This window comes from Anas platyrhynchos, chromosome 5 (assembly GCF_047663525.1).
Source record: "Anas platyrhynchos isolate ZD024472 breed Pekin duck chromosome 5, IASCAAS_PekinDuck_T2T, whole genome shotgun sequence".
In the NCBI taxonomy this organism is placed as follows: Eukaryota; Metazoa; Chordata; class Aves; order Anseriformes; family Anatidae; genus Anas; species Anas platyrhynchos.
This window is the reverse complement of record NC_092591.1, coordinates 35,685,504-35,702,251: the sequence shown is the minus strand read 5'-3', so window position 1 is coordinate 35,702,251 and position 16,748 is coordinate 35,685,504. Positions and strand designations below refer to the sequence as shown.

Below are 16,748 nucleotides of genomic sequence, written 5' to 3'. Positions count from 1 at the left end.
CTGGTTACCTGGTGTCACTCAGACTAAGATTTTTCATGACAGTCCCCTTGCTTTTCACAAAGTCCTACTCCTCCTATCATGCAAGACTTGGCAGAAGCAGGGACACTGCTGATTGCCTATTTAGTTGTATTTTTGTTCATTTTAAGAGAGATGCCATAGGAAGTTAAGTTATCAAGCTGTCCCGTGCAGCTCTCAAAAGCCGGATTTCAAAAGCAGAGTATCATTTAATTTATTTTTCTTATTTTAAGCCCCTGTAAACAACGTCATCAAGTAGTCTTGACTGCTTATTGACTTTTCTTTTTTCTTCCCTTATCTTTTCCTGCAATTTTGCTTACTGCTTGCCTGTTGTCGTTTCCTGCAACAGTTCTCCTCAGCAGCTTTCTGCAGAAATAACCTGATAAAATCATTTTTCTTTTCCATTATTCCACTGTTGCTGCTTTCTACATCAACATCAGTCTATCCTTTAACAGTTGTCATGTTGTGAAGTTCAGGGAATATATATCAGTGAGGAACATTGAACTGTGTATTGCTGCATCCCTCTGTGTTTTCTCGCTGTGCCTTGGTGCAAGAAATCGTCTTTGTATACATGTGATGTCCTGTGCTCTTTTGTGGAATTGCATCAGTAATGCAAAACACTGTTCTGTAATTTATGCGGTCACATTATTTTTCATTTGTGTCAAAATTGAAATGCAGCTACATGTAATCTTGTAATTAGTTGTAGCAACTGCAATATGGAGACCTGGACAGAAAACAAAACCAGTAAACTCAGCAGGATTTCTGCTTTCAAAACAACTGTAATCAGAAGAGTTTTGAGCTCTGCCATCTGATTTATTTTAAAAGTGAATTGTTTTGTTGCCTGTCAACCACACTGGTAGCTGCTCCAAAAAAAACAAGTGGTATGTGGTGTATATAAAAGGCCACAATTTTATTTTTTTTCTCATGGTCCTAACAAAAAGAAAAAGGTTCAGGGTGACTGTGAATTTCTGGGGAAAGAGGAGGTTCTGGGGATAGAGAGTAAGAGGTCCATATTCAGATAAGATGGCAAGACTGTCTAAAATGTCATCAGGGTGGACATCCTCAATCAGTATTACAGTGCCTCTGCCTTCAGTGAGGAATATTGGTGATGATACCTTTCTGGAAAAGCATCCTCACTTTTCCTCAGACCTGTAGCAATGTTTCCCCTTAGAGCAGAGACTGGGCCTTAGACTTCGTGATTCTTCTGTTTGTACTCAAAATATTTTTCTGCGTCTGATTTGTTTTTCATCTCTTAAATTACGAACATGCATATGTTGTTTCTTAGGCACCGTACTTTTGGCCTTCAAACTGCTGGGAACCAGAAAACACAGATTATGGTGAGGCTATAATTATTTCATTGCAGAAAGTTGGTACACAAAGTTTGAGATTGGGGAAAAAAAATGTCCTTTAGCCTATGAGTTCAGTGGGGCCGGGATGTAAGTACTGTTGCCTTCGTTCTCCAATAGCTCTGTTCGTTTCAGCAAGATTTATGGCAAGCAGAATATTGCTCCTCGGGAATCTTAAATAATATCAGTATTGCTTTTGTGGGAGAATATACTTTGATCTGTAGCTGAATTTGATATGTTGATCAATAAAAAGTTACCTCATTTGGGCACTCATCTGGCTGATCAATAAGCCAGTATATAACTGATGACAACCCATAGTTAAGCTTCCATGATATATGACATCAGACTTATTCCTCCTATTTTTTTTTAAGATTACCAGCTGATAGCTGGTAAAAAGAGAAGACTGAGCGTGGTTTATGAGCTAATAAACTGCAGCATGGGGTATTAAACATGTGAATGCCTGCAGACAGTGATAATACATAAAGAAAATATGTCAGTATTGTTATCTTTAGCTGTCTCCGTGCAATATTGCTGTCTCTTCCAGAACTACACTTCTTTCACAGTTAAATGATAAAATCAATTGGTGCATCCTGGTGTGGCATTGGAAGAGGAAGTGAATCCATGTGCGTGCTCATAAAGCAGGAGCTTCTGGAAATGCCTCTTCTGAAATATCTCATAATCTAAGATCAGTTTATAACTCCTCCCTGAATAATAATTTTTTCTTTCCCAGGCAATAATTACTCACCATTATGGATTCTGGAAATCATTTGCTGGGGTGGGGAAGTAGCTTGCAATGGTGTCTGTCATATGATAGTTCATTTGCAGTCCTGATCTGCAGGGAAGCTAATACAGACTTATGTGTTTATCCCAGTGAGGCGACTGCTTAGGAGAAAATGTGTTGCTGTTCATTATGTGCAAAATAATTTCCAGATTTTACAAGCAGTCACCATATATGTGTCTGAACTGCACTAAACACATTTTCTGTAAATACCAGAATAACAATTTTAAGAGGGGAGTTCTGTTTTTTTCCCGTAGTGTCTGATAAGAAACTGGGTTTCACTGTCAGGTTATTGTGCTGCAAAGCCACTGAATAGAACAATACTCCTCAAAATCAAGCCCTGTATGAGCTGACCCACAGCTGGACAAGATGCAACTGCTCTCTGAGCCCTGTAGTGACAGATTTTCATCTATCCCACAAATCTCTAACATATGCTTATAATCAGCCTTTGCATATCAGGGGTCTGTGCAGATGGAGTCTTCCCAGGAAATAATCCCAAACTAGCAGTAGGCCCAAATAAAGCTGAAATCCCAGCAGTTCTTCCTACTTTTTTTATTTGCATGGATCTGCTCACAGGACAGGAATGAACTTGCTAACGGCAGGTCACTGCCTCACATGAGGAAGTACTGCGAGATGACTGGCTCTCAATTTATTTGATGGTGTAAACGGCTTACAAGTGAAGCTGTTTTTGAGAAGTTTGAAAATAAATATACGTGACCTGCTCCATTCTGGTTACCATGCGTAATGTAGGCTCATTATATGAATGTTAAAATTATAGGAATAGCATAGAGCAGAATTACACCAAAGAACCATTTTTGTCATATTTTAAATAGAGGAGGTGTCAGAAAATTTGCTTTTATCAGCAAATCAAAACTCCATGGTTTTCAAAGCTGAAGTTTTCTGAAAAAGATTTATTGTCGTTTTCTGTAGAGGGAGCTTTGCATTCTGCCCCTGTCCAGTTTGGTACACCTCACCATTTGGTACACTACATGATTTGTACCTGCCACAGCAACATGAGAGAGAGGGCCAAAACACAAGGCAGCTGTACAGTTTACTTCCAGATCCATCCCATAATGAGAGTACTGGACCTCTGTTATGCAATTCAGATCTGCCCGTGTACTCACAGTGTGCTGGGGACCTTGTTTCAGCCCCTAACAGAACTGAGCTGAGCTGGCCACCTAGCTGAGGCTGTCCAGGAGGCAGCCTGGGACTGGTTTGTAATCGTGCACTGGGCTCCTCTTGACCCTTGGGATCCCAAACCACATCAGTTTTGGCAGTGTCTGCTTATGGTGAAAAGGGAGAGGGCTTTTCCTAACAGTTTGAAATTTATAGAATATGTGGATGGGGCAGATGAAAGAATGTCACATGGTACCTTTAAGATATAGCCCATATTTCTGTTTTCATTCCAATATCCTGATTATTTATTATTATTATTATTTATTTATTTTAGGGGAAAAGAAATGCAGAGGTATGCAAGGCTGCTCACTTTGGCAGGCGTATTCCTAAAGTGCTGAAAAGAGCAGGTTGCTAACACTAAATCTTTTACCAGCCCCAGAAGTAATTGTGCCTTTCTCAGACGTCTCGTTAGGTCCTGGCATCTACTCTCAGCACTTTTAAATGAGATATCCCAGATGTTTGAGGCCTCTGAGATTGCTAGTATATAGTGTCAGCTGAGTATTCAGCCCTCTCACTCCTTGGTTTGTGTTGCCTTCTGATGAGAAGGAACAATACATGGACCAACATTATTATTGTTTTATTTTTTTAAGATCTTGTACTTATAATCTGTCTGTAATTGTTTTCTGTTCTGTTTCTCCCTTTAGCCATCTATCTTTGCAAACGGACCATGCAGAACAAAGCCAGGCTGGAGCTGGCGGATTATGAAGCCGTAGGTACACTGCTGCTAGAGTTTGGAGTGTGGGGGTACAGGGAGAGGGCTTTGTTTGCCAACTGAGTCGTGCAGTTTTATGCTTTGGGGTCAGCCTTTCCTGTGTCTTTTTTGTCTTTTTTTTTTTTTTTTTATTTAAGTTGTCAGAATTGTGTGAAGGTTGATCTGGAGACAACATAAGGCAGGTGAATGGGGAACGTCACTGGCTTTGCAGCATCTCCTGTTAAATAATCTGCTGTTGTAGCCAGCCCTCCAAGACTGCAGCAAATAACACAAAAGCTTACATAGGCCTCCTGTTTCCAGTTAACAGGTCCTGGTTTATATTGCAGATACCAACACACAAAATGGTGGATTTTCATGTGCATTACTAAGTAATTAAATTGCTAATGACCTGTAGCATACAGTTGCAGACCTTAAAGGGAAAGTCTTCAGGTAGTAAGCCTGGACTGTGTTTTCAGTGCACTATGTAAGAATAATGAACCAGGCCTATTCAGGGCGTGTTTTCTGTTATGAAGTTATTATCAAAAACAAACAAACAAAAAAAATCAGCTTCAGATAGTGCAGGGTTTGGGTCTATAGGAATAGGAAAATGGAGGCAGGAGGGGTAAGGTTGGAGTGGGTTTCTTTTCATGCTGGCAGTGTAATGCTGACCAGCTGAACTTTCTTTCTATCATACAGCCTTTTTCTTGCTTTCTAGTTCAGTGGTGTAACACTAGAATTTCCAGTGTGGAGTGTTTCAGTGGAGTCTTTGTGTACAAAACTGGTTCTAGTGGACTTGTGTGTTCATGTTTATTACGATGAACACATATTTATTGCATATGTTGCAAGTTGTTTGTTTTTTTTTCCTAGAGTAGACTTTTTATTTCTTCCATGCCTTCTACAATTTTAGGTCTTCTGTACACACAGATACGTATATACACCATTTGGTCCTTCCAGTGAAGAGCATGCAAAAATTGGCACTTGTCTAATGTATCCAGACTTCCCATGAGTTCTAATCTCAAAGTACAGACATAAAGGAATGAATATAATAGTCCATATGCATTTATACCTCATTTTGCTGAATTTTTCCTTCTGCATATTGTTGATTTCATTATTAAAACCATTAAAATTGCTCACAGCCAACCAATTAACTTGTAAGTACTCTAAAGATCTATCATAAAGCAAAAAAAAAAAAAGGCTGTTCAGCAGCACACACTCCCACACACATGCAGTGAGGCTATGACTAAGTACTTTTGCACATCATTGTCTTCTGAGAGTAGCAATGCACCAGTGATGGCAAATAATTAGATCTTGGCAGTCTCTCATTTTTCTTGTGAATATTGCATTGCACAATTAGAGATCGCTTCTGCATTCAAAGTTTGCTCTCTTAATTAAAGACAATCAGATAAGTGCGGCACCAACTCTTCCTAGTCATTATGAGAGCTGAAGCAGACCCAGCAGTGGAGCTGTAGCTGAGCACAAGTGAGAGAAATAGGCATACAGGAATGGGAAGGAATTCCATACTTTTAATGATTGTTTTGGTAATTTAGCGTAGGATGCTTCTCTGCAGGCATCAGCACTGACCTGGCATTTCCAAAGAGAATCACTAAAAAGCATCTCAGGACAGCATCTCATTTGAGGTCCTGCTTGAATCACTCATAGGCACCTACCCCCAGTTTATAGTGCTAAAGCAGGGTTCTTCATTATATGATTAAGCTTGCGTGATTGCATTTAGCTTAGTTTATAATTGGCCAAACATGAGCATGATTCAAATAATGTTTCACTTGGTGATGTTTCATTGGCTTCAGCATGTTTACTCCAGAGGGCACATGTGAACATGATTTAAAATATTAAAAAAATCAAACCCACAAAAAATTGTTTTTGCAGATATTACAAGTAGTTCACAGTAAAGGAAATCATCGCAGCTCAGTGCAGCTGTAAAACATTTGCTTAACTGCTTTCCTCCGTGTATAAGAATGAAACTCTTGAGTGGACTTGATGGTAACTGAATCAAGCTATGTGTTATATGACAGTTCAAAGTGAAAATTGGGAGAGTTCTCCTAGCATTGAAATGCTTGTGCTTAGGCATTTTCTTGAAACAAAGAGAATAGACACAACAAGAACAGCAGTAGAACTAACAATGTTCATTTTCAAGGAAAATTTGGAACAGTTGAACCAGCTGTAATGGTTAAGAGAGTCAGGTTAATGGTCTCGTAGGCCTCTTTCTCTAAGCAGTTGTGGATATGTGACTTTAGGGTGCCATTTGTGCCTGAAATTCTGCCGTGTCCTGAGTTTGACCTTGAGCTGTGAGAATGTCACATCCATCTCCAAATGTGCAGATCATGATGCTCTCCATAATGGATCCAGACCAGAGCTCTTATTTCAGATGCAGAGAAAGGCTGCATCTGGATCTGGTCCCTACAGTTAGCTATTTTCATTGTGGAGACAAACAAGCCATTTCCTTTTGTGAATCATCCTGGCAATTCCCGGACTTGAGTGCTGTGCAGCTGCGCAGTGCTCTCCACAGTGACCAGGGCTGAGCAGAGCGAGGGATGCTCGGGCTTTGCACCTTAGCAAAAGCCTGAAGAAAGCAGAGGGGGGAGCAAGGGAAAGTGGGAAGAGAAGAAAACGTGCAGGTGGCAGCCATCTGCTCTCAGAAATGAAAGTTGTCAGCTTTGCAGATCTTCTCAGTACTATCTTTTGGGAACAACTCCATCATTATTTTACTAATAGAGCTCAGGCTGTCTTCATCACACTCTATTACTTCTCCTGACAGGGTTCTCTTGGCTGCAGACTGAAAAGATGTGTCAAAACCTTGCTTTGCCTATGGGATAATTCACCTGAAACCAATGCTGATTTCCATGTCTTGAATTTTCCAGCTTAAAAAAAAAATAAATTAAAATAAACTCCCAACATGCTAACTATGCTCTCAAGCAATTGCTATAATTACCAGAATTAATTGTTCTCTACTATTTTCATCTTTTGTCAGGAAAACTTAGCAAGGCTTCAGAGAGCATTTGCAAGGAAATGGGAATTCATCTTCATGCAAGCTGAGGCCCAAGTGAAGTGAGTAGTCCTGGAGCAGAACTGCACCAGTATCTGGGGCTGGGCAGGGAGGGGGGCTCTGTGAGGATAAAACTTCTCTGCCACTGTCTTTACTGCAACTAAGCAGTGTGTAGAAATGTTGGTCGGGAGTTCCCGAGCCTGAGTTGTCTGTGTGAGGTTGGGCGATTCACTTGCACATTCTGCTTCTACTTTGGTATAGTATTTTTGTTTCGAATAAATGGAAAGAACAAAACTTCGTCATCTGTCTGTGTAACTCTGTGCTTAAGCATTTCAAAGTTCATAAATACTATTACTTAAAAGTACTTTTATAAAGGTAGTATGTACAGCAGACTGTATTTAGTTTTCTCATTTATACCATTCCCCAGTCAGCTCAGTTGTACGTCTGTTCTCTGCTCTGCAGCTTGTGCTCCTAACTGTGTAGAGTTGGGTGCTGCTTACATGAAACTTATTCATATATGTAATGCTTTTCTTCCCACTTTCTACGTATAATTGAAATCCACATTTTTTTCACATCTTTCTGAAAACAGTTCAATGTTTTTAGCACATTGTCATTAGTGCTGCAAAATGGGTATGGTCCAGGGTTTCTAGAGTAGTCTACTTAAAAGCCTGCATGTCCATTTTGTACATGTAATTGTCACCAGTAAAATTGAAAGGTTGATGAAGAAGAGAACATCAGAACACCAGTACTGACAGTATGTGTCACTAGAAAGAATCTGCACTTTCAGCATCAGGTGCTAAAAAGTTAAGGAATAATATTTCTTGAGGGTGTGGCTGAGGGATCGGTCTCTATCTTTGATTAACTCGTTGGAATTTTGATTAATTCTTTGCTTAATCATCTTGTAATTATGCACTATTTAATCACATGATAATTATCCTCAAAATAACAAGGTAATTAAGGGATTTTTTTTCTGAACAGAATACCAGCTTTCTGTTTAGAAGAGAAAATTAGAAGTTACAATAGCAATTGTACTTTCAGTTACGTAAAGGTTTGTTACCAAGAGGAAAAATAAAATCTAAGTCTAAACAAAATTCTGTATTCTGTCTACAGCACAAATTATCACCTTAAAGACATTTAAATTCCGTGTGTTTTTTTTTTTTAATATGGTCACCGTTACTTATTCATCTTTTCATGAAGAAAAGTTGGGTTGGAATTCATGGTGTAACGCATGGCAGCAAATTAATTAAAAGAGAAAATAAAAACACCTGGAAACCCTTCTCTGTTTATCAAGTTCTGCTCTGGCTCCCACATCTTTGCACACAGCATTTCCACTCATATACCAACCTTCAGGTTGTACACACTAAATGAGGGACAGCACAAAGTGAGGAGAACATCAATGACCACGCAGTATTTTCAAAGCAAAACACCTTCTGAGGGAAACTTGTTGTAGTGCTCCAAAACTGCAGCCACAGAGCCTCTAGATATGTTGTGTCTTTATCATATTTTTGAAATGCGGAACACTGAGTTATCAGTAAGTTTGGGGACAGAAGCCAAGAATCTGGGTCTAGCACAAAGTACCCACGTAGACAATTCTTGGAGCCTCTGAAGAGTGTCTCCACTTCACATGTGCTCTGCAGGGTGATGCAGGCAGAAGGCTTCACCTTCCTCTTTGGTTAGGCACTAAGGCTGCTCAGAAGTGGTTTTGGGCTGTGTGTCTGTGCTTGCTACTCAGCTCAGTACAGTGACTGCTGTCTGGTGGCTGCTCTGTCTTTTCTGTGGGGACAGAGCTCATGCAGAGCTGGTTTCTCATCTCAGCTTATTCAGAGAGGGACAGGTAATTGTGGAGGACTCGAGGTCTTTGTGGGGAGGGAAGGGGTGCTCAGAAACTTCAGTTTGTCCCCCATTTCCTATCCCCTTGATACATTTCTAGCACAGACTCAGCTGAGGATTACTGCTTCTCCAAGAGAAAAACAGGGGGGGGAGAACCTGAGGGTCAGAAATTCTAGATTGCGTGGTGGTTTTTTTTTTTGCCCTCGCTGCTTTCATTATGCCCAGTGGCAGCTGTGCAGGAAGGCAGCACAGGAACACTGTCAGCTTCTCAAGTCTGCTCTGGAGGTGAGGGCAGTTCCTCCTCCCGCGTCTCATCTAGTCTCTCTGCAGGCGGGTTTTGCAAGCGGGTGATGATTTGCTGTGCTCACGTGTAGAGCCAAGCACCAGATGTGAATGGCTAGATGCTGCTGAGACGTAGGGGAACAGATGCTTTGAACAACCTCCAGTGGCCTTTGATGTGTGCGCTTTGAGTGAGCCAAAGTACTGGCTGCATCAGGGCTGAAATTACCAAGTTAGGCCTGTGCCAACCCCATCACGTGTCTTTGGATGAGTGCTGGCTTGCACGGCGCCATGCGGCAAGTTCGGCTCCTGTCCCTTGGTGCTGGCGCCCTGCCCTCTGCCAGCACCGGGACAGGCAGAGCCAGGCTGTTGGAATCCCTGAGGTGACCCCAAGTGCTGCCTGTGCTGTCAGTGCGGGTGATGCCTCAGATAGCTGCCCCATAGGAGTCTGCAGTCATAGTAGTTGTGCCACTGGGTGCAATGGAGCCTCCCAAGGTGGGCCTACACCCGGAATAAAGAGGTGCCAACAGGTACAGACCAGGTGGTGTTGGCAGAGCCAAAGCCAAACGTGAACTTACAGATCTGGGGACAGTGTGTCAGGAAAGGGCGTTTTCCTCACCAGATGGGGGGGGAGGGGGGGGGGAAGAAAGAAAAAAAGAGATACTAAGGTTAAATTTTCCATTTTAATAGGAAAATTTTTCTTGACATGTATTGGAGTAAACATCAGTGACATATTTTGTTCATGACACATGGCCTTGCAAGACAGTGTGTGACATTTCTACACCAAAAAAATGTTTTTTGTCGTTGGGTTAAAAACCCCATCTAGGAAGTATAACAAGGAAGAAAACATTAGTTGTGTGGTGACTCATGTTTATGCTTTTGTTTTCAGAATCGACAGGAAAAAGGATAAAACAGAAAGGAAAATTTTGGACAGCCAGGAGAGAGCATTCTGGGATGTGCACAGGCCTGTGGTAAAGCTCTTTTTAAATGATGAGGCTTTCCAGGTTTTGACAGGAAAGTTTTAATGCTAGTAAACACTGTGCCATGAATTGCACAAAGATATTGCCTTTAAAGTCACCACATGGGTTTTCCTCACAATTCAAAACAAGTTGCCACAAGATTATTTCAGACATTTTAGGTTTGTGCATGCATGGAACTATTGACTTAGAAATATACAATAAATGTGAAGTTTTGAAGATGTTTTTTGTGCATATGAAAAGAAAAGCAGCTTACCCGGTTTGGCACAGGCTTCCTAGAAAAAGCTCTTCTCTTAGCTGAGGTATTTCCTCTTAGTGCCAAAGTTATGAGCAAATGGATTTGATGCTGGGATGCCAACTTTGGGTATATGCACTCTCTTATTTAGCAAGCGTAATTTATGGGATGTAAACTTAAGGAAAGACTTTCAGACAAGATCTAACTGTATATTTTAGGAAGGTAAGGTAATGTGTAGATTGTAAACAGAAAGTAGTAGCATGATAACCATCTTTTTTTAACCATCTCTTTTCAGCCAGGTTGCGTAAACACCACAGAAATGGACATTAGAAAGTGTCGTCGTATGAAAAATCCACAGAAGGTTAAAAAGGTCAGTTTGAGTTTCTGGTTTTCCTTATTTTTAATGTAAATCACACTTAACACCTATAGTATATCAGACTTCCATAACAGAAACGAAAAGTGGTTTGCAAGTGTCAGTTCATTTTTGATCTAATTGGTGAATTTACTATTGCAGTTTTACCAACTGAGAGGTACAGACGGAGTGACTGGCAAAGCTGAGAAGGTTATAAGAAACTCTGTGCCCCAAATGTCTGCTGGCTTTGCACTCCCATAAAACTAAAATCGATTGGCAAAAGTGCCTAGGTACCATTTTTCAGAAATTATTTGGGCATAGGTTTTTCAGAGCTGTTTACCTGTCTTAGTCATTTCAAAGGCTTGATCATTAGCAGCTTTTGTGCCTTTGACTTCCAGCAAGTCTTAGCTTCTAGATATATATTGGTTCTAGAGGTGACACCAGATTAGGGATCTGTGATTAGGTGTCACCAGATTCCTGGTAGTTAAATTGCAGAAGAGCTATTCACATCTCTTTTGAACATTAAATAAAAAGCAGAAGTACTGAATGACAGGGTACTTGGTATTACTTTCAGTGCAAGTCTCTGTCCAGAAAACAAATGGCTACAAGTCAATCTGTAGGTTACCTATAGACACTTGGTTAAGCTCTTTCTTCAATGTGTAGTTTTTTATGACGAGAAATTCAACCAAATGGAAGAAAATGTCCTGTGATTGAGTTCTAGTCCTTTCTTTCTCCATTCATTTCACCACAGTGATCATTCCCAGGGTTCATCCTGCAAATATTGGCAGGTGAAGCCCTCAGAGCTCCTAAAAATTATCATCTGTATCTTAATATTTAAGATAAATCTTTTTCTACTTACTGTGAAACAGACCTATAGATTGCAGCAGCACAGAGCAGCCACCTCACACATAATGGGAACGTCTCAGGTGAGAGAGTTTTGCTGGAAAGCAGGCTGTGCAGGAAGCCCCAAGCATCCCGCTGGCATGCCTGCAGATGTCCCAAGTGCAGGCATCTGCAGCGCAGTCAGATCTGTCAGTTTTGCTCCAGGCTGAATGATTGTTGACCTGCATGAAAATAAACAGTAGGAAATTGTTGGCTTGTTGTCTTACTGTTTTGCGTACTGCAATTCTCCTCATTGCATAACAGGGAAAAAGGCCATAATCTCTTCTGTTTGTTTGCTGCTTCCCTGCAGTCAGTGTATGGGGTTACAGAAGAGTCTCAGCCCCAAAGCCCCGTACACGTGCCCTCCCAACCTGTACGCAAAACTACAAAAGAGGATTTCCGGAAACAGGTAAGAAGATGGCTACATGGCAACTCTCTTGAGACTGAGTGCATCTAGAAAAATCAGACAGCTGTTATCGGGGAGATGGAGCATTAATGTTATTGAGAAATCGGTAAAACCAACTGTTTTTTTTAACTGCTTGATCCTTATGTGCTTTATGTAAAGCAGTAGATATTTAAAGATGCATATTAATTCAGCAGTGATGTGATGATACATGTTATGGGCAGTACTGATCTTTGACTCTAGTATTACTCTGTCTGTAGGCGAGTAGACAAATTCATTTCCAGATCACTGAGGATGTCAGAAAAGTGGACATCAACAAAGGCTAGGGAAGAAACCAGCATGCTCAAAGCACAGACTGGGGGTGGGCAAGGAAAAGCATCTTTCGGTGTGTGACTGTTACAGGCTGTACTGTCAAAGCTTTTGGGGAACTGGGAAAAATCACTGTGAGGAATGAAAACTAAGAATCACCCTGAGGAACAGCCAGACAACTTGTGTGTCCTTGCTCCTGCTCACAGAGTTCTTCAAAATTGCTTTCCTGCAACAAACAGCACTCGCTGAACTATGGGCAAGATTCTATGGGTCAGCATTTAAGTAAAGGCCATTAGACATGTTTCTTAGGCTGCCAGTTTTAGGGAAAACTTCTGAGCTAAGTTGGAACACTACATTTCGTGAGCTTTTACCGTTGTAGGCAATATAGGCTACAGAGGATTGTGAAGAGCTAGTTTATAGCACAGTAGAAACGTACTGTAAAACCATGACTTTCACAGAATCACAGAATTTCTAGGTTGGAAGAGACCTCAAGATCATCGAGTCCAACCTCTGACCTAATGCTAACAGTCCCCACTAAACCATATCCCTAAGCTCTACATCTAAATGTCTTTTAAAGACTTCCAGGGATGGTGACTCCACCACCTCCCTGGGCAGCCTGTTCCAATGCCTAACAGCCCTTTCGGTAAAGAAGTTCTTCCTAACATCTAACCTAAAACTCCCCTGGGGCAACTTTAGCCCATTCCCCCTCGTCCTGTCACCAGGCACATGGGAGAACAGGCCAACCCCCACCTCACTACAGCCTTCTTTAAGGTATCTGTAGAGAGCGATAAGGTCACCCCTGAGCCTCCTCTTCTCCAGGCTGAACAAGCCCAACTCCCTCAGCTGCTCCTCGTAGGACTTGTTCTCCAGGCCCCTCACCAGCTTCGTCGCCCTTCTCTGGACGCTCAAGCACCTCGATGTCCTTCTTGTAGCGAGGGGCCCAAAACTGAACACAGTACTCGAGGTGCGGCCTCACCAGAGCCGAGTACAGGGGGACGATCACCTCCCTAGCCCTGCTGGTCACACTGTTTCTGATACAAGCCAGGATGCCGTTGGCCTTCTTGGCCACCTGAGCACACTGCTGGCTCATATTCAGCCGACTATCAACCATCACTCCCAGGTCCTTCTCTGCCTGGCATCTCTCCAACCACTCATCTCCCAGCCTGTAACTTTCTTGGTTAGGGAGATGGAAATGTGTGTTATAAAATGGGGATCACATTGAACCTTGAGTTGTCTAGCAGCCTCAGCCCCGGCTATGTGCCTTTCCTCCTTTTAAATGTTTCTTGGGAAGCTCCCCTCAGGGACTTCGCCACATGAAATTGAGCCTCCTGGTGGAAGCAGCTAATAAGCTGCTTCTACTACCTAGGGAAGGGTCTTATTTCTTTTTGAGTTACTTTCAAGCTGTTTGGAATGAGAAATCAATAGTGGGTTGGGATATGATCAATGCATGCTGTGGAGTTCCCGGATTCTTAATGTCCTTGTCATCTCTCTCCTCAGATAACTTTTCTGAACCTGCAGATAGACAGGCATTGTTTAAAGATGTCCAAAGTAGCAGAAAGGTGAGTGTAGCCATTTTAATTATTTCCCATTACTTCCTCATCTCAAAACTGCCATTTCCAGAAACAGCAAGTGGGCAGGAACACACAAAGGCTGGTCCCATTTCTGTGCAGCAAATCCTTCTCCCTCATTGCTCAACCATACTGCCTGTCTGCTGACCACTGACACGTGGCATTCACCCTTCTGCCACTGAAGGCAGAAAAAAATTGGTGAAAAATGAGCATGTTGTACTGTAAAAGCAAAAGAAATGACTCACAAAGGAAAGAACCATTGCTGGGCTTTTGTTTCCCACCCCTTCACAAGCCTAGAGCTCATTTACAGAAAAGTCTTTCCTCTTTCAGTTCAAAAACATCCATTTTTCTTTTGTTCATCTCCTGTTAAACTGGTACTGTGTTTGCATCTTGCTGTGTGTGGTGTTCATATGCATACTGGAGTTTATTCCTACCGGGGTTGTAGGGCCAGTTTCTGCTCTCACTTACTCACATGAAACCCTATGGAAAGTACTAGGTTTGTATCTGGACTACCCAAGGCAGGGTTTTATAGAAGTAGATTTCTCACAGAGGCAAATCAAGGCACAATTTGGCTTGCAGAAAATTTAGTCCTGATAGGAAACTATGAACAAATAAAGAACAAGCTCAGATTTAGCTTCCTGAGAATGACTGCTCCTTTACTCAGATAGATACTTGTAAGTTCTGCACATTTGCAGTGAAATTGTTAAGACAGATGTGGGGATCAGCACGGTTTTCAGTAACTGCTTTTAGAGTAAAACGGTCTTGAACGTGATGGGCATGATAAGGGCTGATTTCTTATGGAGAAATAACAAAAGATTTTTTATTTAAACAAATTAAAATGAGATTACCCTATAAAATTTTGTGTTCTGCCATGCCTGCTCCTGTAATTACGATGTGTACACTGCACTAGGCAAATTACATAGCAAGAGCTCAACAGTAAGTTCCTAGTAGCTCATAAAGTTTAACAATTTAAATGAAAATTTATCCAGTTAAAAAGGAAATAGTCAGAGGCTTCCTGAAATCCTGCATACACTATTTTGTTCTATTGAATGTAGTGCATCAATATTTATGTTTTGGGCTTTTTGGTTCTGTTCTGATAAATTTTTCCTTTACCGAAAATGTAATTTTTGTATTGAATTCACTTACAGAGACCTTAATATACTGAGACTAATAATTTCCAGGCTGGTAATTTGCAGGCAAGCGGTTGTGTTTTGCTTGAATTTTTTCTAGGTAGGTATTTTTTCAATAAGAGGGGCTCACTAAAACTCACTGACTTCTGAACATCAGGTCCTGTCCACGTGGCAGGACTGATATAACTTGGACCTGTTGTTCAAGTTATACTGATTTTACAAATGTCAGTGACAAAAAACAAAAAATCCATTCATTTTCAATAAAACTGGACAGTAAATAATTGTCCTGGTCTGGAAGGGCTTGGGGCTCTTTATGCAGTGGCTGTGGGTAGCAGTGATGCTGGAGGGTCCTAGGCTGTAGTGTTGCAGGGCTTGGCATGAGGAGCAGCAGGGAGGGCAGCCTGGAGGTGGATGGTCTGGGAGCAGGAGGGAAGGGGTGGGAATGGGTTGATGGGTCAAGCAGCTCAGCAGTGGTGGGGATGGGTGGGGGGAAATGAGTTTAGATAGCCTAAGTTGATCTGTTGCCTGAAATGAAACCTGTGTGGACTGAAAGCTGCATGTAAAACATTGAATGCACACTCCATGAGCAGATTAAGGAGGTGTTGTTACTAGCAAGGCACTTTTCAGGCTGGGCCCAGCTTTTGGGCCAGAGGCATCCCTCACTTGCTCCAGGCGCCTGGGAAACAGTTTATCTTCCTTCCACATCCTTTCTGCCCATTTGGGAGACTTGGATGCTGTCAGGTTTAGGATTTGGCAATGAGATTTGACAACTTTTGAGCAAAACTGTGAATAAATTCTACCTACTATTTTCCCTGACCGCATCAGGTAGTGTAGCTGCAATCCCAATACACGAGGCATTATAGAAATGGCTGGGGAAAACCTGAGCATCTTCCTACCGGAAGTAATCTCAGCTCCCTAGTTGAAAATCTGTCACAAATCTCTGTTATTCTCACAGTTTCCCCAAATTATTATGAGGGCTTAGCAGGGCCCCCTGATTGCGAGGCAGTCAGGTTCTCAGTGCAAGCTCTGCACCCTTCAGCGAACTCTTAACCACCATCTCTTCTGCCAAAATTACATTGCAGCACCTGAAAGGCCAAAAGTCCAGGTTTGCATTTTGGCAGAAATGCTTTCCCGTAGGATTCCCACTGTAGCCTTGTTTAGACAACGAGACAATGATTCAGCTGCTGTCATTATACTGAATCAGCAAAATGTGTTCAGCAAATCCTCCCTTCTTTCATTTAATGTAGCTTTTTTTTTCTCCTTTTATTTTTGCTGGTACTTTTCTTAGCACCTCTGATGCCGCCTTATTATTTTATTAGGAGCAATTCAAAATTTCACAGCAGATACCTCCTGATTGATCCTTTTTGTTGTTGTTGTTGTTTTTTGTGTTTTTTTTTTTTTTTTTTTTTTAAACCAACCCTCTCTCTCATTGATGTCTCAGGAATTGCTGCTCTCTGAAATTGGACGCTGCTCTCTCCTCCAACCCTTGACCCACAGCAGTCATGAAATGTAATTAATGAAATGAGATGAGACAGCCCTGAGTGCCCTGAGGGGCAATGGGAACCTGCTGTGGTTACAAAAGTGTATGATTTTAATGCCTCATGATACGAGCTAGGACAAATAAAAAGAAATAATTACTGCAGAGCAGGTCAGGGAAACTTTCTGCCTTTTGTGGCCCTTTGTTTCACTGGGTATTTTCGTGCTCTTGCCTTTTTGAGATGTGGAAGACCAGAGGTAAAGTGACCATGGACAATCACAGTGAAAGTAGATTAGTTG

General features: G+C 41.6%; 1 protein-coding gene across 2 annotated transcripts in view; it reads left to right on the top strand.

The window, feature by feature from the left end:
- The window catches only part of RGS6 (regulator of G protein signaling 6), a 275,173-nt gene that overhangs the window by 207,631 nt on the left and 50,794 nt on the right, over nt 1-16,748 (top strand). For both annotated transcript variants that reach the window (XM_072038829.1, XM_072038830.1), the window contains exons 10-16: nt 1,301-1,352; nt 3,960-4,024; nt 6,993-7,069; nt 10,006-10,087; nt 10,624-10,698; nt 11,873-11,971; nt 13,772-13,833. In XM_072038829.1, the coding sequence (XP_071894930.1) occupies nt 1,301-1,352; nt 3,960-4,024; nt 6,993-7,069; nt 10,006-10,087; nt 10,624-10,698; nt 11,873-11,971; nt 13,772-13,833 (512 nt within the window). The remainder of the gene's footprint in view (nt 1-1,300; nt 1,353-3,959; nt 4,025-6,992; nt 7,070-10,005; nt 10,088-10,623; nt 10,699-11,872; nt 11,972-13,771; nt 13,834-16,748) is intronic.